This window comes from Cynocephalus volans, chromosome 18 (genome assembly GCF_027409185.1).
Source record: "Cynocephalus volans isolate mCynVol1 chromosome 18, mCynVol1.pri, whole genome shotgun sequence".
In the NCBI taxonomy this organism is placed as follows: domain Eukaryota; kingdom Metazoa; phylum Chordata; class Mammalia; order Dermoptera; family Cynocephalidae; genus Cynocephalus; species Cynocephalus volans.
The window spans coordinates 13,052,909-13,076,127 of NC_084477.1; the positions used below are offsets into that span (position 1 = coordinate 13,052,909).

General features: G+C 40.0%; 1 protein-coding gene across 4 annotated transcripts in view; it reads right to left on the minus strand.

Moving 5' to 3' along the window:
- MTR (5-methyltetrahydrofolate-homocysteine methyltransferase) overlaps positions 1-23,219 on the minus strand; it is a 95,880-nt gene that overhangs the window by 72,372 nt on the left and 289 nt on the right. For 3 of the 4 annotated variants that reach the window (XM_063082706.1, XM_063082705.1, XM_063082703.1), the window contains exons 2-8: positions 14,150-14,364; positions 11,640-11,729; positions 7,132-7,201; positions 5,193-5,285; positions 3,505-3,611; positions 816-875; positions 12-106 (exon numbers count right to left, since the gene is read on the minus strand). In XM_063082706.1, the coding sequence (XP_062938776.1) occupies positions 12-106; positions 816-875; positions 3,505-3,611; positions 5,193-5,285; positions 7,132-7,201; positions 11,640-11,729; positions 14,150-14,364 (730 nt within the window). The remainder of the gene's footprint in view (positions 1-11; positions 107-815; positions 876-3,504; positions 3,612-5,192; positions 5,286-7,131; positions 7,202-11,639; positions 11,730-14,149; positions 14,365-23,219) is intronic. The other variant, XM_063082704.1, reaches the window with a different exon arrangement.

A 23,219-nucleotide genomic window follows, 5' to 3' on the forward strand; every position in this document is an offset into this window, starting at 1 on the left:
CGATCACTCACCAGAGTGGGTCTGCATGAGACACACTGATGACAAATGCCTCTCCTGTCTGTCCAGAAAGAGTCCGCCCACTTTTATCAACAATCGTCCCTGAAATCTGAATTAACAATGTAAAGTCAAGTTAAGAATATAGTCACAAGGACAAAATCAAATGAACAAGTTTTTTTTTACTGGCACGATCAACCAGGTAGGCAGCCCTTTTTACAAAAGTCAGAACAGATACGTTCCAAGTGACTGGGGGAGGAGGTAGCAGGCCATAGAAACAGAGAAAAGGGAAAGGCACAGAAGCAAAAGCAGTGACCAAAACAGCTTTAAATTCACAAATCCAGTTGCATGGAGGAGCTTTCCCGAAGATACCTCAGTCATCCTGGCCTCCTACTGTTAAACATCTGAGTTATCTAACACCCACTGTTTTGATTCTATTCTATTCTCATTGAGCAATCTATTGAGCTAATAAATTGGCAGTCTGGTATCTTCAGTGTTAGACACTTAGCAGTCAGCAGGCAAGTCCATCCCTCCTTGGACCCTAATGAGATGGAGTCTTTAAGCCTTTGGCTTCAGGGAACTAGTATAGCTGGGCTTCTTTTCAATAGCCTATCTTCCTTCCACCAATCACCTCTCCAGTGATACGACTGCTATTGATCTTCAGTGGTGGTGGGAGAGAAATGCACGGAGGAAGTTAAAATAGGTGACTTCTAAAAGATATCATCAATAGTTCTACAATGCAAGGGGAGAAAAAACCTACACTCGAAATGACAGTTATTAATAACAGACAAAATTTATCACGCAGACATCTGAGAACTTACGAAGATAGGCCGGGGAGCATACTGCTCTTCAAAAAGATTTTGGAGTGCAAACAAGGCTGCCTGTCAGGAAAAAAAGGAAGAACATCTTTATTTCTGAAAGACTTGTGTCCACAGTCAGTCCAACTGCCTCTTCAGATAAGATTCGCATCGAGCTCTCCAGGGAGAAGAAAAGTGTCTTCCCTGTAATGTGCAAGCAACCCCAGCATCCCTTTCTCAGTGTAATACTGTACATATTGAAACAATCACAACAAAAACTGGCTGAAAGTTTACCTATGAACTCTGAGGAGAAGCTGAAGAGCTATTCCTTCTTCCTTCCCTCAATCAAAATTAAAAATGAGTAAGAATGCCCCTGCCTTCAACATCCTTTCATATACATGGTAGGTATATGAACCAACAGTGTGTGTCATCGCAAAAAATACCATGAGCTTAGACTGGGTTGTAAAAGGTGTGAATCCCACATTACTCTGTGCTGATCTGTCCATGTTTTAAGTTCCAGGCAACAAATCTTCTCTATCATTATATTTCTTGATTCTAAGATATGTACATTTTCACAATTAATTTCCTGAAATCAGAATGCAACCTGTAATTCATGTGTATCTTCCCTGTGATGGTGGGTTGTTTGTTTTTTTTTTTATGGAAAGTTATTAAATCAACAATATCAGAATTTCCTTTTTTAAAACTATATAAATGGATCCTAAAGCTGTTATGGGAAACAAACATATTAAGAATAGCCAGGAAAGTTCTGGGGAAAAAGGGGGGATGGGTATTAATGAAAAGGAACTAGGCGTACCAGTTACTCAGACATATTCTAATGCTATGGTCAATAGTAGATAGTGTCTCATCAGCAGACAGATTCCCGGAAGAGACGAGACCCAAATGCACTCCAGAATTCATGAAATAAGGGTGATATTCTACAACATTCCTATCATTGAGAAATAATAGGATGTTTATTAGATGGTGTTAGAAAAACCAAGTAACCCTAGAGAAAAAAAAAGTAGTTTGATTTCTACCCTATTTCCCACTACAAAATAAATTCCAGATGCATCATGAGGAAAACCATTCCATCATCAAGAGTGTATATCGCACATTCTAAAACTTTAAAAACTCAACAAAATATATCCTTAATGCTTTATCTCCCATTGTTATACCCCCTTATTTCTAATCAAAGCAATACTGTGACTCTTTTCAAATATATAACTGAATTTCATTTCAGACATATTCCTTATCTTGTTTACTACTGCACTTATTTTCAAACTGTAAAACTGAATTGTTTTTCAAATTATAATTTGTGTACTTCAGATTCAGAAAACAATTTCTGAAAAAAGGTATAAAAGAGAACCCAGTAGAGGTGATGTGTTTAGAGTGAGGGTAGGGTAGTCATCCAGCTTCTGGCTGGTAGAGTCTCTTTGCATTCTTCCTGCATATAAGTATTTAGAAATATAAAAAAAAAAAGTTCAAAAATTTCAAATCTGTGATCTTATTTCCACAACAATTAAATAACTTTATAGTTTTTTGATGAAACTATAAAGTACTAGTGGGAAAAAAGACCATTTTTTCTCCTTGTCTTAGAACGAAGAGTGCTCCTATAAATATTAGCCCCTCTCCCCACCCCCAAAAACAGAACCTGTGAACTTAACTGCACAAAATTAAAATTCTCCTACACCATTAAAACAAACAACCAATAAGACTGCAACAATATCACTATCACCACCACCAAATAAAGTCAAAAGTCAAATAACCACCTGGAGCACAGTATTTGCTACTCTTTACTGACAAGGGCCTGATTTCCTTAGTAAAGAACTCAATAAAAAAAAAAAAAAAAATCAAATAGAAAAAAGAGAACAGGACATAAATCGTAGAAAAGGAAATATAAATGGTTCTGAAACTAAAGAAAGAAGCTCAATTTCACTTATAGTAAGAAAAATACAAATTTAAATTACAGGGAGGTACTATTTTCATCTGTCAAACTGGAAAAAGTCCAAAAGTTTAACAATAACAATATATGGTGTTAGAGTAGAGTGAAACCAACACTACTGTACACTGCTTGCTGATGGGAGTATAAATGAGTACAACCTCAAAGGAGGATAACTTGACACTAAAGATAAAAATTAATAATGCACATACCCTTTGACTCAGCAATTTCGCTTATAGAAATGTGTCCTATAGATACACTGTGCAAAACATATATATGGATATTTACTTTTCCCTCTGTGCACTCCTGTACCTTTGTACAAATATAAGGAACACAAACACACATGTGCATGCATGCTCCTATCTATGCAGAGTCTTGTCAGGACCCCCAAACTGGTGACAGCAGTTGTCTCTGGGAAGAGAGCTGGATACTCAGGGACTAGGAGAGGGAAAGACATTTACTTTTCACTCCATACATTTATGTATCTTTTGAATTTAGAACCATGAGCATGTATCTGTTACTTGTGCATATATGCACATACGGTAGCTACATACGAAAATATTTTCATAATTAGAAAAAACATTTTTTAAAAGCTAAAAAGACAGCTCTTTTGAAATTCTTCTTATTCTACTCAATTAAAAACATCCAAGAATAAAATGGTACAAATACAAAACATTTATTTAACTTTAATAATGGCTATTATTTCCTTCTCATTACATTAGTGGATTCACTAAAGCCCCCACACCAGCCCTGTCACTTTCTTCTCTCTTAACTCACCTTCGCATTGGCAGTATCAAAAATAGTTTCAATGAGTAAGATATCAACCCCACCATCCAGAAGTCCTTTGGCTTGCTCTTGGTATGCTTCGACGAGCTCATCAAATGCTGCAAAAAATAAATCACACCCAACACATCAGTCAGAGATATCCTCTGAATGGCCCCAGGATACGCCGAATACAGATCTGGCCCCTGTGAACTATGGCTGATTTACAATGCGTAGTTTAAGGACAGCACTACCTTTCATAAGAAACCGAATAAAGAAAAGCGGCAGTGACAGAAGGTAAACAAGTAAACTGAACACAGTTGTTCATAAGCATGTGCCACATGATCTCCACTTTCCTGAGCTGAGGAGTGAATGGGAAGGTGTATGAATTTCTCGAATCATGTATTTTGCTTTCAACATCTTAAAACATATCATTCTGGGCCGAGCCCGTGGCGCACTCAGCAGAGTGCCGCGCTGGGAGCGCAGCAATGCTCCCGCCGCAGGTTTGGATCCTATATAGGAATGGCCGATGCACTCACTGGTTGAGTACTGGTCACGAAAAAGACAAACAAAAAAAAACATATCATTCTTTCCAGAGATCACTTTAATCAATCAAGAGATGCTTATGAGAAATGTGTTACACTGATTTGGATACATCACGGGTTGAGTCCAAGTCTCTCTCTCTATGGTAAAAGGCGAAAGACCTGTGGATTTTGCTCTGGCCTTTACACCAACTCTGTCACAGAGGAAACTTGCCTGATGGGCAATTTCAGTCTCAGACCAAAATGTTCACTCCTAGGTAAAATTTCTGTTAGAAACCTCTTGGGTTGTTTTATTTCCACCTGAGAGGTCATCCCTCTCCCCATTTTATCTCCCAACCAAAAAGGAAAAAATGCTCAGATATTCATCAGAGAAGTTTACAAAGCAAATTCATACTTGCTGTATAAGTATTCGATACCTTATATAGCACAAGAGCAAGGAGAGGTTAGTGACCCACTGTCATGTCTAGACAAGGGAGCACTGACCACACATAAGCTTAGCAACTCCCGGTGAAAAAGTGTGGTATCACAACATGCAAAGTTCTGTAACCAAAACCTATAAACTTGCCTGAACTTGTCATCTACACAAAACCCATTACCACACATGGTATAATTACTATTCAGCTCTGATATTTTCTTTTTGTTTTTTATAGTCTTGATGCTTATAAATTAACCTAGATCCTGGATTTTTTGTCAAATCTCAATACAAGTATGTTTATATATACTAGTTTATAATGCTAGTATTTTAGATAGTTTGGACTGCTTTTTGATAAATTAAACAGGAATATAGTGGGCTGTCTTACAATAGACCACGACCGAGTATCCAAATCTGCTCAACTTCTCAGTTCAAAGCTTTATTTCAACTGTTTTACTTCCACATCTGATAAAGAAGCATTAACACAATACCACGTATATCTAAAAGCAAGCTCAAATAATGATGATGATGATGATGATGATGATGATGATGATGATGATAAGAGTAGCAGCTAACTTTTTATTTAGATGTCTACTATATTCCAGGCACTACTGTAATCCGTTTACGTGAATTAAATCATAGAAACCCTGTGGTAGATTCTGTTCTTGGTCCCATTTTCCAGATTTACAGATTACTGAAGCATAGAGGTACGTGCCCAGGGTCAATGATTATGTGTGATAAATACTCACTGATGTTCCTATACTCTGGTCTTTCCACAGACGGGGACACAGAGAGTGTCTTATTAGTTGGACCCAGAGCTCCCGCCACAAACCTCTTAATTCCTTTAAGAAAAGAAAAACAAGTGTGAAATCTTTAAACAGCTCAACCTTTTTGTTGTGAATCAATAAGCTATAAGATTTTTCCTAGAACACGGGCCTACAATCCTTTGTCCACAACTCTGAAATCCAAAAAGCTCTTAAAGTCCAAAATTTTTCTTGAATTCATTCGACAACAAAATTTGACCTCTACTGAACTAGTCTTTATCTTCATAGACTATCTTCATAGTCTTTATCTCACTTAGTGGGATGACTCACAGATTTTACTAATGTTTGATCATGGGAGCTGCCTTAGATCCCACTGGTGAAATTATGCAATATAGGAGAGATGCAAATACAAAGGGTCCTCAGAAAGTTCCTGGAAAGATTTGTATTACCTTTCAATTCCATTTTTCCACAAACTTTCTGAAGTACTCTAGTATTATCACCAAGCTAATCCAAAAAACTGAATTCCCACACATCTGACCTCAAAGCATTTCAGTAAGTAATCCTTTTCTATCACCACAGCTATGTTTGGACAAATTATCTTTCTCCCTATTCTTAAGAAACCACGAAGGTCCTGAATTTTACATAGGTTCTGTAAGAGTGCATCACAGTGGCACTCAACTCGAAATGCTCTCTAGTACCATATTGCAAGCCCTTTGCTGGGGGGAAATATTAAATCAGGATTAATAATTATAAAGCCCAAAATTTAAGTATGAAGCAGATCAAATCTTACCTGAATAACTTTTGAATAACCTCTCCTCAAGGCTGAGTCTAGGTGCTTCTAAAATGGCCCGGGAAGTTGTGTTCATTTCCATATCACAACAGAAGCCAAGGGTCACGTTCCTCATCACCTCTGGTGACTTTAGCCGCTACCTGGGCTATGCTTTACAATTTAACTGGAGAAGACTATCGACTAGTTGATAACCTAGCCTTTGAAAAGGTTACAGACCCAAATAGTCTTTATCTTCCTAAAGCTGAGCAATAATGCAGGTATAAGAAAAATGTCCTTATCTCTCCCTGCTTTAGCCGATTCAGTATCTTCTGAACTGCGACTCTGCTGGGGTAATAGTCTATGCATTTCCATGGATTTAAACATCTCTAAGAAACAGAGTTCCTGTAAATTACTTTGGTCTTCATTAGTATGCCATGTGTAACTTCCTAACAATTTTGCTTTACATGCTTCCTGTTGGCAATAACTACACATTTCCAAATTTTAAGGGGCTCCACATATATCTTCTATTCCTTTCCCTCCCTCAAAGCCTCCTACCAGCTGGTGCCCAAGTGTTCTGATGGCAGCCAGCCAGAAGGTTAGCTATTTCAGGAGTCAATTTCAAGTCCCAGCAAGACTGAATCTAATGCCACACTCTTCTGTGTGCTGCATGGAGCCTTCAAGGACAGCAGTAGTGTAATGGAAAACACTCAAAAGGCAATCTCTCTACCTAAATAAGCCAACCATAGGGAGGAGGGTGGCCTTAAAAGGATGAGATCGAATATCCTAACTATAACCAAAATAATCAAAACAGCCAGTTGTTACTTTAATAACCTGATGATGTGCTTCCAAAGGGAAAAAAATCTCTTTAGCTCTAAATATACAAGAGAGTCATGGGCCTACCTACAAAGTCAGACTATAACCACCAGCAGCGTAAAAGAGTTAACCCTGAGTCCAAGGCCCACAGGGGTACTCAGAGATGTTGAATGCTTGTTTATGAAACTGCAAAAAAGTAACCTACAAACATGTAAAATACTGTGTCTACAATGTTGCTCATAGGCCAAAGGTCATGTAAGAAAAAACTGCATTAAGGAGAGCCCGTTATAGCTGAGAAAATCAAAGGAATCATGTGCACAAAAAAGGAAGAATGTTCCTTACCGGACTGGAGAGTTATCTCCTCGGCAGCTTTTCTGGCCACTCCCGCAGAGCACTTGTTCATCCGGTAGGCCTAGTACATCAACAGCGAACATTAGCTTGTCCTCCTTTCTCTCCATACGGTAAGTAAGGAATGCGTGACCATCTGATACCCAGTTTTATTCAATAAGGAAATGCAGAGCGAATCAATCTGAGGTCTGAGTGAAATCTTAGCTGAGAAGACATATCAGCTGCCCGGCCTTCAAAGGCAGCAGAGAAAGGCAAGAGTTTTGGGGAACTGCTTCTAGGTTCTCCCAAACCATGAGCTGAGTGGTGAAAAGGGCAATCTCTGCAAATCTGCCATGCTAGAGAATAAGCTGATGTAGTTAAATATTCTGAGAAATTAGAAAAAGCATAATAATGGGAAAAGCATAGGCTTCAGAGGCAGGAAACGTGGGCTCAAGAACTAGTTCTGTTATTGCCTGACCAGGCAGTTCCCATAGCAGCTTCCCCAGGCCTTGATTTCCTTCACTGTATAATGGTTAAAATCAGTGGTTCTGAACTTTTTGTAGATTACTAACCCCTTGAGAATTTGACAAAGGACCATGAACCCTCTCACCAGAAAATAAAAAGCAAGTATGCATATATACACACAGTGTTGCCTACAATTTAAGGAGGTTCGTGGCCCTCCAAAAGCCCTCCCACAGACCAGGTTAGGAAGTCTTGGACCTGTGGTCTTCAAAATCCCCTCCAAATCCCCATCTTAGATGTCTCGGATCCTCGCATCCAGTAATTAAGAAATCAGATAAATAGGGATTGGCAAACTATGGCTCACAGGACAAATCTAGTCCACTGCCTGTTTTTGTAAATAAAGTTTTATTGGAATATAATCATGCATATTTATTTACACATTGTCTGTGGCTGCTTTTACATACAGTGACAGAGATGAGTAGTTGCAAGAAGACTGTACTGTAGCCAACAACAGGTAAAATCTTTACTATCCAGCCCTTTACAGAAATAGTTTACCAACACCCGCTCTAAAATAATACAAAAGTAACTGGAACACAATTTAATTTTCCCTTGATAACCTAGAAGACACTTGATCTCACAAAGCCCCAATATCATGAGAGAAACTCAGGACTATCTACATAATAATAGAGGCATGTATCTAGAAAAATCCCACAGAAATAGGGATTTTAGCATCTATCTTGTATTTCCATCGTTAACATTTTACAAAATCTGAATATGGAAGTATCGCGTTCATTAAAAGAAACGCAAATCTGCCACCCTACACCCATTAGGATGGCTACTACCAAAAAAATAAAACATAACAAGGGTTGGGGAGGATGTGGAAATTCTAGAACCCTTGTGCACGGTTGGTGGGAATGTAAAATGGTGCAGCCACTCTGACAGTGTGGCAGTTCCTCAGAAAAATTAAACACAGAATTACCATATGATCCAGCAACTCCACTTCTGGGTAGATACTGAAAAGAATGGAGAGCAAGGACTCGAACAGATATTTGCACACACATGTTCATAGCAGCAACACTGCAAATTCACAATAGCAGAAACGCAGAAGCAATCCTAATGTCCATCAACAGATGAATGAAAAAGCAAAATGGGCACATACATGCAATGAGATATTATTCAGCCTTAAAAAGCAAGGAAATTCTAACACATCCTACAACATGGATGAGAACATTATGCCAAGTGAAATAAGCCAGTCACAAAAGGACAAATACCGTACGATTCAACTTATATGAGGTAGCTGGAGTAGTGCAATTCACAGAGACAAAAAGTAGAAAAGAGTGTGCCCAGGGCTGGGGTGGAGGGGGCAGGGAACAGGAAGTCATTGTTTAATGGGTACAGAGTTTCAGTTTGGAAAGATAAGAAAGTTCTGAAGACAGAGGTGATGGTTGTACAACACTGTGAATGTACTTAATGCCACTAAACTGTGCACTTAAAAATGGCTAAAATGAAAACAAATGGCTAAAATGGTAAATTTTATGTTATGTGTATTTTACCACAATTAAAAAACCAGAAGAAATCAAATTTGTCACCAATACTTAAAAATGGCCTCACAAAACTGGGTACACACAGCCAATGATTATGACTTTATCAACAGCCTCTGCATGATAAGAATCATTTTTATTTGATTATTACTTGCCTGTGAAAGAAGCAGTTGGAAAATGAGAGGGCTGCTGTGAGCATAAGCAGAAAAGATTCAGACCATTTTCCCTATCTCACCACAAACAACAGATACTACAGGCAATACTCTGACTCTGCAGCTTCAGGTGATTTTCTCACTGGCAACTCCCAGTGCAGCAAACGCTCATTAAGAATCTTAGACAAGGATGCCCACTCTCACCACTCCTATTCAACATAGTGTTGGAAGTACTAGCCAGAGCAATCAGAGAAGAGAAGGAAATAAAGAGCATCCAGATTGGAAAAGATGAAGTCAAACTGTCCCTGTTTGCAGATGACATGATCCTATATATCGAACAGCCTAAAACCTCTACAAAAAAACTGTTGGAATTGATAAATGATTTCAGCACAGTAGCAGGATACAAAATCAACACACAAAAATCAGTAGCATTTCTTTTCTCCAATAGTGAACATGCAGAAGGAGAAATCAAGAAAGCCTGCCCAATTACAATAGCCACCAAAAAAATAAAATACTTAGGAATTGAGTTAACCAAGGAGGTGAAAAATCTCTATAATGAGAACTACAAACCACTGCTGGGAGAAATTAGAGAGGATACAAGAAGATGGAAAGATATTCTATGCTCTTGGATTGGAAGAATCAACATAGTGAAAATGTCCATACTACCCAAAGTGATATACAAATTCAATGCAATCCCCATCAAAATTCCAAAGACATTTTTCTCAGAAATGGAAAAAACTATTCAGACATTTATATGGAACAATAAAAGACCACGAATAGCCAAAGCAATGCTCAGCAAAAAAAATAAAGCTGGAGGCATAACACTACCTGACTTTAAGCTATACTACAAAGCTATAATAACCAAAACAGTATGGTACTGGCATAAAAACAGACACACTGACCAATGGAATAGAATAGAGAATCCAGAAATCAACCCACACACTTACTGCCATCTGATCTTTGACAAAGGCACCAAGCCTATTCACTGGGGAAGGGACTGCCTCTTCAGCAAGTGGTGCTGGGATAACTGGATATCGATATGCAGGAGAATGAAACTAGATCCATACCTCTCACCGTATACTAAAATCAACTCAAAATGGATTAAGGATTTAAATATACACCCTGAGACAATAAAACTTCTTAAAGAAAACATAGGAGAAACACTTCAGGAAATAGGACTGGGCACAGACTTCATGAATACGACCCCAAAAGCACGGGCAACCAAAGGAAAAATAAACAAATGGGATTATATCAAACTAAAAAGCTTCTGCACAGCAAAAGAAACAATTAAAAGAGTTAAAAGACAACCAACAGAGTGGGAGAAAATATTTGCAAAATATACATCTGACAAAGGATTAATATCCAGAATATATAAGGAACTCAAACAACCTTACAAGAAGAAAACAAGCAACCCAATTAAAAAATGGGCAAAAGAGCTAAGTAGGCATTTCTCTAAGGAAGATATCCAAATGGCCAACAGACATATGAAAAAATGCTCAACATCACTCAGCATCCGGGAAATGCAAATCAAAACCACATTGAGATACCATCTAACCCCAGTTAGGATGGCTAAAATCCAAAAGACTATGAACGATAAATGCTGGCGAGGCTGCGGAGAAAAAGGAACTCTCATACATTGTTGGTGGGACTGCAAAATGGTGCAGCCTCTATGGAAAATGGTATGGAGGTTCCTTAAACAATTGCAAATAGATCTACCATACGACCCAGCCATCCCACTGTTGGGAATATACCCAGAGGAATGAAAATCATCAAGTCGAAGGTATACCTGTTCCCCAATGTTCATCGCAGCACTCTTTACAATAGCCAAGAGTTGGAACCAGCCCAAATGCCCATCATCAGATGAGTGGATACTGAAAATATGGTACATCTACACAATGGAATACTACTCAGCTATAAAAACGAATGAAATACTGCCATTTGCAACAACATGGATGGACCTTGAGAGAATTATATTAAGTGAAACAAGTCAGGCACAGAAAGAGAAATACCACATGTTCTCACTTATTGGAGGGAGCTAAAAATTAATATATAAATTCACACACACACATACACACACACACACACAAACCGGGGGGGGGGGGGAGAAGATATAACAACCACAATTATTTGAAGTTGATACAACAAGCAAACAGAAAGGTCATTGTTGGGGGGGAGGGGGGGAGGGAGAAGGGAGGGAGGTTTTGGTGATGGGGAGCAATAATCAGCTACAATGTATATCGACAAAATAAAATTTAAAAAAAAAAATAAAAAAATAAAAAAATAAAAAAATAAAAATAAATAAAAATAAAAAATAAAAATAATTTAAAAAAAAAAGAATCTTAGATATGAGGAAAAATGGAATTCTTACCAAGTGTTCAAGGCCATAGTCAGCTTGGGCAATACTAGTGCTGCTAAAAGTATTTGTTTCAATGATATCTGCTCCAGCCAGCAAGTAGTCCTGCAAAAAGAGATCATAACGTCAATTCTTATGAGTTTGAGAGTCCCCATCCCCAACAATAAACATGTCCTTTCATCATTACCACCAGCCACTTTTTGACTACTTACTAAGTGTAAGGCACTGCATTAGAGGATAGAGATACAAAAAGGTATGAGGATTTCACAGAAAGGCACATGGTATAAATAAATAAGCACAGAACTTGAATTCAGACCAAGTTAATATGCTCAGGTTATGAGAATTTAACCAAGTTCCTTAAAATGAGTCTCAGTCTCATTTGAAAAAAAATTTTTCTGTCTCCTAAGGATTTATGAACTAAAATCATTTTTATTAATTTACAGTAGAAGACATTCATTTCCAGGGACTAGAAGATCACAACATCAAACAAAGGCAAGTCGATGGTCTTAAATGGTGTTTCTCTAAGTGCAGCCGAGAGCTGGTTAATAACGTAGGTTTCCTAAGTCAACACCCCATCTAAGGAATCAGCTTCTTTGGTGTGGAAACTTTGAAATCTGCATTGTTAATAGCACCCCAAGCAATTCTGTGTATACTAAGTTCTTATGCAAAAAAAAAAAAATCCTCATTTGAATATACCATAAACCTACTTCACAGGATGGCTTTGTGATAATACAAAACAAGACATTATATGTCTGGCACACCATGGGCACTCAATAAACATTAGTTCTGTTCCCTTACCTTCTCCCTGCTTCAGCACAACCTGATCTCACTGAGAACTGCACTGTCTCTGAGATCTCAAATACTGACCACAATTTTTTCAACCCACATCTCTTGGTCCCTCTGAACCAGATCTGCACCCTTACTGGAAACTTGAGGGCTTTGGTGCCTGCTCTCCTCCCTGTTTGAAACCTGTCTTCCCGGTTTTACCCTTTGGACACCATCACAAGCTCTAATTTGACTAGGACCTTGGGATTTCTGGACCCCCTTCATTTTCCTATAGTGAGTAAACCCAACCCCTCCTAAGCTGAACAATGTTTTCAGAAGAGCTGGAAAATGAAAACCAAAATATACACATTTATAATAACAATAAATCACAAACACCCTAAATATCCGTGCTAAGTAAATGATAAATATCCATTTCATTACATGCTATGTGATAGCTAAAAAATATTGTGTATATCTACATATACTGAAATGGAAAGATCTTCCTAAGTATTACTGGGTAGAAAAACAAAATGGAATGATATGTAAAGCATGACACCATTAAATTTAAAACATATACAAACTGTGTGTGTGTGTATATATATATACACTTACATGCACATATACATACATATCAATGTGTAACAAAAGGATCTGGAAAGACTCACATCAACTAGTATAAGTGGTTATCTCTGGAAACAAAATAGCAATTTGGAGTAGTGGTCAAATGGGAATTCATTCTTACCAATGAGATTTGTTTTATAAGAACAAATTAATTAATTTTTTTAAAAAGTAAGAAAAATTGAAAACAACATCTAGGAATAAGGGAATTAGTTATTGATATATACAAGAATAGGTTATTATGAAGTCATTAAAACTATGTTTCAGAATATTTAATGCTCATGGTACTTAAGTAAAAAGTGCAAATTATATAACAGTATGAAGCAATATAATCCCAATTTAATTTTGAAAAATCTAAGTATAGAAAACTAGACTAAAATATAAATTAAAATACGTGAATGGTAGTTCTATCCTGGAATTTTATAATAGGTGAGTGCCTACTTCCTGGTTCACAGAGAGCATCTTTTCAGTGTGTCCGCACATAGTGGAAGGGGTGGGTGAGTTCCCTTGGGACTCTTTTTTTTCCAATAAGGGCACCTCCTAATATCCTAACATTGTGCATTAAGATTTAACATATGAATCTTGGGGGGACACAAACATTTAACCATAGCAGTACCCTTAGAAGAAGAAAATGAGAGCTCGCCTTCTCCCTCTGCTCTCAACCATGTGAGGATACAATAAGACGGCAATCACCAGACATAGGGTCTGCTGGTACCTTGATCATGGACACCCAGCCTCCAGAACTGTGGGAAATGAATGTGTTTGTTTAAGCCACCCAGTCTATGGTAATGTGTTACAGCAGCCCAACTAAGACACCACCTTTTAGGATTTCTTCATCAGGGCTATTATAGTAACTTAACATAAGATAGTAAGTGTGAAAACCTTAATTTGTCCAGAATCTTATGGTTTTTTACTGCAGCTTATATGCCTCAAGGGCAGAAAACTCCCTTTCCTCATCTTCTTATCCTAAGTGCCCAACACAGCACATGACTTTTATGTGGTGTCCAATACCTGCCTTCTGAATAAATCACCTCTTTCTTCTGGATTCTCCAGAGCTGCTGGGACAGGAGTCTGCCCTTGGTACATAAAACAGCTTGTAGAATAACAGAATGAATATATATAAGAAGCTGGGAATACTCTACCTTATGGATTTGATAAATGACATCGGGCTGAGTTATACTTAAAATGTCATTGTTGCCTTTCAATGGCCTGGCATGATCTTTAAATTCTTGACCTCGGAAGCATTCTTCATTTAGCTTGTACCGCTGGATCATGGTCCCCATCCCTCCATCTAGCACCATAATCCTCTTCTGCAGAATGGCTTCAAGCTCATCCTGCAGGGTTTTCTTCACACCTGCTTTAAAGAAAGTGAAAATCTGACTTCAAAGAAGGAAAGGTGAAAAAAGATGTGTAAGGGGGAAGTGGAGAGTAATTTACAATTATTCACAACAGGGAGTGGCTGCAGGTCATAAAAGATGTACTCATAACTCTACAGCATTAGAAAAACTCTGCCCAGAAATGTTGTCATTAAGTCATAACAATGCCTAATACAATCAAAGATTGTACACAGCACAAAATCACTGGGGAAGCACCAAACCAATATCCCTGTTTCAGAGATGAGGAAAACAGGCAGCAAGGAGCCAAGTGACACAAGGCTCGGCCAGGCTACAGCGCAAAGTCCTCAGCACTCTCTTTCCTCATTAATTCTGTGCAGATGCTCCTTTAATAGGGAGATTTAGTGTGGATAACTGAAAACCATCAATAATTCCAAACTGCCATTTAAAGTGTTAGCTTTGGTCAAGGGTTCGACTCCCCTTACTGGCTAGCTGCCCAAAAACTAAATTAAAAAAATTAACTGTTAGCTTTGACCATCTCCCCCACCTGTTGCCAGAACTAATAGCCTGCAAACAGAGTTTTACTCCCCTCTGCTCCATCTATGAAATAATAACTGGCCACCACCCTCAAACTTCTCAATACTCTCCACGCTCCTTGACTTCTAATCTCAGCCTTGAAAAGGGCCCAATGCCTACTTCTTCCAACCCTACTTTCTGGTTTCTAAGAAATATTGTCCTGTGGATTGACTGAATTGTGTTTCGCAAACTTCATATATTAGAAGTTTAATTCCCATTATAACTGTTAAGAGTGGGAAGTGCTATTATGATAGTTGAAAGGTAGGGCCTTGAAGAGGTGATTAGATTGTAGGACCATGCAGTAGTGAATGGATTAATAATGGTGGTCACGGGTGTGGTTCTGTGGGCTTTAAAAGGAGAGCATGTGAGTCTCTCTCTTTCTGCTCCACCATTTTCTGTCATGTGAGACCCCTGCATTGCTGTAAAGCCACCACCAAAGAAGATCCTCACCAGATTTGTTCCCTGGACTTTGGACTTTGCAGCCTCTGAAACTATAAGCAATAAATTTCTTCTTCTTAGAAATTATCCAGTTCCAAGTATTTTGTTACAAGCAAAAGAAATGGACTAATACAGAAAATTGGCACCGGAGCGGTGAGGTGTTGCTTATAACAAATACTTGAAAATGTGGAAGCAGCTTTGGAACTGGGTGTTGAGGAAAGGCTAGAAGAATTTGAAGGAGCAGGCTAGAAAAAGCCAAGCTGCTGGTGGGAGTTTAGAAGACAAGAAAACCAGGGAAAGTTTAGAACTTCTTAAAGACTGGTTAAATGGTGGTGAGCAGAATGCTGATAGAAATATGGTCAGTGAAGGCCATTCTGAGAAGATCTCTAATGTAAATAAGAAGGGACTTACTGGAAACTCGGACAAAGATCACCCTGACAAGGAATTTGGCTGCATCCTGTTTATGCCCAAAAGTATTATGCAATGTGGAACTTAAAGGAGCTGACCCAGCGTATTTGGCGGAAGAAATTTCTAAGCAGCAAAATATTCAGAAAGCTGCATGTCTACTTGTAACAGCCTATGCTGAGTTACGGTGGCAAAGGCATGACATAAAGCCAGAATTTAAAAGGAAAGCAGAGTGTAAAGATTTGGAAAATTTGCAGCCTGGCCATGCGGTAGGGAAGCAGAGAGCTTTTTCAGGAGAACAATGCAATGGTGCTAAGAAGACTAGTACAAAAGAAAGGGATTATCAAAAGAAGGCGGAAAGGCCCTAAAGGTATTGCAGAAGCCTCTGGGGCCAACCATTCCATTACAGGCCCAGAGGCCTAGGGAGAAAGAATGGTCTTGGGGAACATGCCCAAGGCCCCGTCCACAGGCTTGCTGCCCAGGGCCACCTCAGGATGCTGCTCTCCACACCAGCACCCCAGCTGCTTCAGCTGTTCCAACCATGGCTAAACTGGCCTCAGGTGCAGCTGGACCCACAGCTTTGGAAAATACAAGCTGGAAGCCCTGGCAACATCCACCCAGTGTTAGGACTGCAGGCTCACAGAATGGCAGAGCTCTGAAGGGTTGGGAGCCTTCTCCCCAATTTCAAAGGATGTATAGAAAGCCTGCGGTCCCAGGAAGATAACTGTCGCAGGAGTGGATTCACTGCAGACAGAATTCACTAGAGCAATGCTGAGCAGAAATGTGGGGTCAGAGTTGCAGCAGAAAAACCCCAACATGCCTAGTGGAGCTGTGGAAGTAGGACCACCACTGAGACCCCAGATCTGTGGAGCTACCACAGAATGGAACACTAGCCTGGGAGAGCTAAAGTGTGGCCTGAGACCAGGAAAGCCATAAGAGCGGAGTTGTCACTGGACTTGGGGACCCAACCCCCACACCAGTTTGCAAAAGACATACAACAAGGTACATGATTCACCAGCTTTGAGATTTAACGCCTGCCCTGCTGGGTTTCAGACTTGTTTAGGACCTGTTACCCCTTTCTTTTGGCCTATTTCTCCCTTTTGGAATGGGAATATGTACCCTATGTTTATATCTTGGAAGTAGATAACTTGTTTTGATTTCACAGATGGGACTTTTGAGTTGAAACAAGTTAAGACTTTGTGGATGAAATGAATGTATTTACCTGCAAGAAGGACATGAACTTTGGGGGCCAGGGGCGGAATGCTATGGACTGACTGAATTATGTCCCCCAAAGTTCATATATTAGAAGCTTAATTCCCACTGTAACTGTTGACAGTGGCAAATCCTATTATGGTAACTGAAAGGTGGGGCCCTGAAGAGGTGATTAGATTGTGAGGACCATGCATGCTGTCATGGGCATGGTTCTGATGGCTTTAAAAGGAGAGCATGTGAGAGTTTCTCTCTCTCTCTCCCTCTCTCCCTCTCTCCCTCTCTCTCTCTCTCTCTCTCTCTCCCCCCTCCACTCCCCTCCCCACCCCTCCCATCCCCTCCCCTCCCCACCCCTCCCCTCCCCTCCACCATTTTCTGTCATGTGAGACCCCTGCATTGCTGTGAAGCCACCACCAAAGAAGACTCTCACCAGACGTGTTCCCTGGACTTTAGACTTCCCAGGCTCCGAAACTGTAAGCAATAAATTTTGTTTTCTTACAAATTACTCAGTTCCAAGTATTTTGTTATAAGCAACAGAAATGGAAAGCCATCAAAAAACAACACTAGAAAGCCACAAAACTATGCTGACTGGAGCCACTGAAAATTCACAATGTTGGGCCTCCTCTTTGGTTCACCTTTTCTTGACTTCCGTCAACACTTCTGACATCTACTCTCCCAACCTCTGCTTTCTTTTCACACCAATCCTTCTCTTCCTTCTCACTCGACAGGGACTTTACCTAATCCCTTACAAAGAGGTCTTCTGTTGGAAGCTCCTCAAAGTCAGGCCCTGTCCACCAAAATCCTCTGGCAGCTTGGCTCGCTCTGTTTTCCTTCTCTCTGTACCTAAGAGCACAAGATCACCACCACCCCAACACTTCCCACTGCTCCCCCATATACCCTTCCACCTCCTGCAGTTACACCTCAGCACCCACAGATTCTTTATCTTCGTGATGTGGCTTCCTCCTCTGCCACTCTCTTGAAATTACTTTCTGACATCACCAATGACCTTCTAACTATCTAAAACACTTAGCCCCCAATTTTAGAGCCAGTTTTCAAACTGGCCAACTGATAGTGCCACCTAGAATATTCACCTGCCCCTCAGTCTAATACTCAAAAACAAACCTGCCATATTCCCTGCGGATGTCCCTATTTTTGTGAATGGCAATACCCTTACCAGAAGCCTAACCTTAAAATCTCAGTATTAACTGACTCCTTTTCTCCCTCATAATTAACATCTTAGATCCCCAGCTTTACAGATTTGGTCTCCAAAATGCCATTTACACTGGTCCCACCTTCCATCCCCAGCACCAACCCCTTTCTTCCAACCCCCTTCTTCAAGTCCTCACTACACATGCCAGCCATCACTAATCCTCTCTGAGCTTCAATTTGCATCCATGCAAATGAGGTCATAGATGTGGAGCTGCTTTGTAAACTATCAAATGTTCGACAAAGTAAGAGATCACCACCATACCTGTGTTCTAATCCACCCTATGTACCACTAACAGATTAATCTTCCCATAGAACAGCTTTAAACCAGTTGTTTCCCTTGCTCAAACACCTTCAACAGCTACCTACTGCCTACCAAAGTTAATACAAGTTACTCAAAACAAACTACGACAACAGCAATCTGTCTTGTCAACATTTCCTTCTATGCTCCAAGAGAGGAGCAATGCTCAAGTCAAACAGGGCTGGTTCAAAGCTACTTGAACTCCTTCGAGGAAAAGACTGTGATTAGACCCTTCATCTCTATCCCTAGCAACACCAAGGACAGTACCTGGCACCTATGTGTTCAATTAATATTTCCTTAATTGAGATGACAAAAAAGTGAAGGAAGGTGAGAAAAAAGAGGCAAAGATCATTTAAAACCCAAGCCAGAAATGTAAGAACATGTGTAAGCTGGCATTGGGTGCAAACTTACAACTCTGCCTTGTCTTACTGTCCAGTCTCAGGTGTGCAATATAAAAAACAGGGGCTAACTGGTGGCCACCGAGCTATTTTGAGTGATTTATTCCAAAAAAATAAGAAAGGCCTCAGGAAGGTTGCTCTAGTAAACCTGGAAGAGAAATTTGCAGTATCCAATATCTGGTTTCTTTCCCAAAGGGTATTGTTTCTTTCAGGCCCTACTATTCCTTTCCAAAGCCAAATTACTGGCTAACTGTGTTTACTGAACTTGCAGGTGAGAGAAAACACTTTCTGATAAAGGAACAAAGTTAAGAGCCAATGATCAGACCAGTACTACTTCACGTACCAAAGGAAATCCCTTCTTGGGAAATGTGGAGAAAAGGTAGGTTAATAAGACATGATAACAGAAAAACTGGTAAGCCTCAGGCGGTGTCCAGTCATATCAAGCTACAGTCAACAAAGAAAATTCAGATGTGACATTCATTTGGGCATCCCACAATGCAACTGTCCTACCAGCTGATAAACACTCAGAGTTTGATATGATTAAGCTAACAGTGGCAGGGCGAGAAAAGCCAAGAAATCTGGGTTTTAGTCCAGCTCCCCAGTGTAGCTACTGGGTTTTGAACAAGACTTTTCCATGATGGGGAAACACCAGCCCTGCCTTCCCCATCTGAACTATAATAATAAAATGAGACCATGTGTTAAGTGCTAGACCTCTCTAGTAACACAAGTCATGAAATGAGGCATATGCGCTTGATACATAATAAAAATCCAGTATATTAGCTACTCTTATTATGTTGTTATTATCACAAAGCTAGGACTGAAACTATAAAGATTATGTTCTATATACCACAAAGTCCAGTGGGCCATGGAAAAAACATCACGTAAAACCTACTGTTCTCAGCCTTATTCATGCTGAGGAAGGAATGGTATATTTGCAGGTTTGGAAATAAACATCATCTGGCAGGAAGAAGACAGTGAAAACAATTAAACTGAGATAATTTCAAATTAAGAATGAGAAGAGAGGACTAAAAGCTTTAATCTAGATGTCCAGCTGAATTCCTTTCTTGTTAAAAGGATGTAGCTGCAATCCACCTTGAAATGAAATCATGTGAACTTAAGTGGGTGACTGAATCATAAGACTGCTGGGATCATGAAGTGTGGCAAGGGGAGAATAGGTCATGCATTGGTGACATTTCATTTAAAAAAAGGTATCTAAGGAAAAAAAATGCAAATTTTTCCACAGGCAATGAAATATGTCCTTTGGCATCAGCAGAATGATCAATCAACATCAATCAATATCATATTACGTACATGTCTTTCTCCTTCTATCCCCTCCACTGAGCAAGAGCACACTTGTCTAGGAAATCTGACCCTGGAGAGTGACTCCACACCTCTTCCTATTTGCATAAACAGTCTTAGTACTTTTCCACAAGGCATTCACTTTCCAACCCAGAAATATAAACTTTGTTTTCACTCCTTAAGACAGTTCACTATTTACCATGACATAACCTGGCCAGCACACAAACAAGAGAACATATAGCAAAATGAGTGGGAATTGTGTGGCTTGAATACAAAACTCCTCTGCAACTTAGGTCCTTAAAAATCTATTGCTTCTGCATTATTCACATGCTTCTTTTTCGTTTAGGGGATAATATAAGATTTTCCCATTTAGAGAATCTAAGAATTTTTCCTGCAGAAGATTTGTTGATGTAAGTGTTCACTGTTATTATCCTTCTGTATTCTGCCAGCTTTTCCAGTAGAGGTTATATTTCACCGGCTTCTAATTTCTATCAGAACTTTCTCATAAGTCACCTTGAAAGTTCTCCTTTTCCCTGGCAGGGTGGGCCTTCATTGCAATGTTGCTCTTCCATGAAGAACAACAAAAAACAGCATTTATCCGTGTTTAGGTCTAGAACATTCTGTACATCTTACTATTGACTAGTCAGATTCTAAATAGAGCAGATTCTCCCCAATATCTTTCACAGCAAATATAAGAATATATAGTTTTGCAGTTCACCCATTTAGCTGACTAGTTATAACACTGTCTCAGAAATATTTTTGTATTTAATGTGTATATAGAGAGACACTGCAGTGCAGAGGAGAGTCCCAAGGAATGTTCTTGGCTAATGAGCCCAAGAGATCACACAGTATTTTCCCCAATTTCAGTGGATCTAGCCAAAGTATTTTGTGGTGGTGTTGTTTGCCATTAACATTTTATTTTGTAGCTAATGATATTTTGGTTCACAGCAAGTGTTCCAAAAAATAAACATGGTATTAAGTGGTTAAAGCAGCAATCAGATGTTGAGGTGGCTAAGTAGCACCATCTTTAAAAACTACCGTCTAGAATGACAAGATGAAGGCATAAGCCATTAAACCAATATGTGGGTGAAAATAATAAGTTATAGCGTTGGGAATGTATCTCCTCTGGAGATATAATGACCCATGTAGGTATGATTTTCTTAGGGCTCCCCTTTCCACTGCATTAAATGGGGAATGCACCTGGCAAGGAAAAGACATTTTTATTTTCTACATTGTAATCAAATGATCCCAATGCTTTCTCAGCAATCTCCTGTCTTCACTATATTAAAGATGATCTTACTACTGCCCTACAAGTCCCTTGTAAGATACCTCTCACTTTCATTTTTGGATCTCTAATTTCTAGTTTGCACTGACTTGCTACATTTTGCAGGCATCTCTTTGCTGTGCATTATTCCATTTTTGAAATACATTATTTCCCCCTTTGATTTTACTAAGCCAGAGAAGGCTGATATCAGTTCTACTGGATCATTTATTCATTCTTTCACTAATCATTCAACGATTGAGTTCCAGATAACACGCATAGTACTAAGCGAGGAGTAAACCACGAAGACTTTAGAAGCTGTAGTTGAAATTGCCTTACAAGAAGTATTTGCTAGCCCACCAGCCTCCTTTCCCAGGGGACACAACCATGGTTTGAGGTCACGGACATTTAGATTGAAAGCCCAACCTTGAGATTTAAGAATTCCCAGTTCTTCATTAAAAAGCTTCATTAAGACTGGACAGCAGTAAGTGACTAAGGGTTTCAGAAAGTTAAAATCTGATTCTAATCCCAACACACAAGTTGCCCACATAGAGAGAAGCAGGAATACATCTAAGGTCTTTTCTAGGCTCACAGGCCTGGCTCAGAACTCCTTAAAGCCCCTACATTTGGTTAAACTTGACTCAGTGCTCAACTGCAGAGGAGAGTCTCGGGGTAAGGGAACTAGGCTAGATCCAAACAGTCAACAATTTTTTCATTTTCCGTAAAAAGGTCACTCACTATTCAAAGTATGCTAAATCTTCACGGGCATTTTGCTGTCGATAACAATACCGACATTCAGGTGAAGGAGAAAACACACTTCGTTTTTTAAAATTAAATGGGAAGGGGGAAGCCAGAAGTCACCAGTAAGAGATATTATTCAAATAAGTACATGACACCCCTATGAGAAGCATAGGTCTTATTTTATAGCATTAGTGATATGTTTCTCGGCCACAGTTCCTCCAGTTTCAAGAACAACTTTACCACGCCCTAGAACCAATAGGGTCACCGGCTAACCCAGGATCAATTCTCTTCTGAGTCATGAATTTAGCATTCATCCTCCTCCTGCATGCTCCTTATGACTGATTCTCTTGTCCCTACATCACCTCCCTCACACCTCGCACATCTTTATGGGCGCATCTGTCCACAGATGCTACATCAGGGATGACCTCAGAGACCCAGAGCGCATTACAAAGCTGAAGTCGTATTCGGGTCTTGTGCTGAACTAGCTTTTTCTCATGGCTGATCCCAGGGCCACCCACATTAGAATGACTCAGGCAATTCCTAGGACCCCTCCCAACCTACTGAGTATCTGGAGGTGGGACCTGCTGATCTATTTCAACGTAGAGATTCCATGCACACGGGAGTTTGCACAAGCGCGCATGGACGCGGGACACAAACGTTCCATGCAGTTTTACGACAGTTCTCAGGGTTTCCCTATCTGCCTCTCAGCAGCTGAACTTCCTCTAGCAGGTATGTGCACGATGAATATTTAGGGAAAAGCACATTACACCGTGCAAAACTTGCACGGGGCCCAGCTGGGATTTGCAAACCGCAAAGCTCAGATACGTGGAGGTTAAGAGCGTGTTTCGGGCGCGCGGGGAGCGGGAGCTTTGCAGGTTCGGCCGGTTGAGCTACCCGGGGAGGAAAGGGGAGTGGGCCGGGGAAGCGACGCGGCGACACATGCGTCCCCGGGGCCCGGTTCGAAGGGGAAGCCCCCGCCAGACGTGTCCCGCGCCGAGGACGGGCACCCAGGTGGCAGGAGGGTCACAGCACGCGGCACGGACG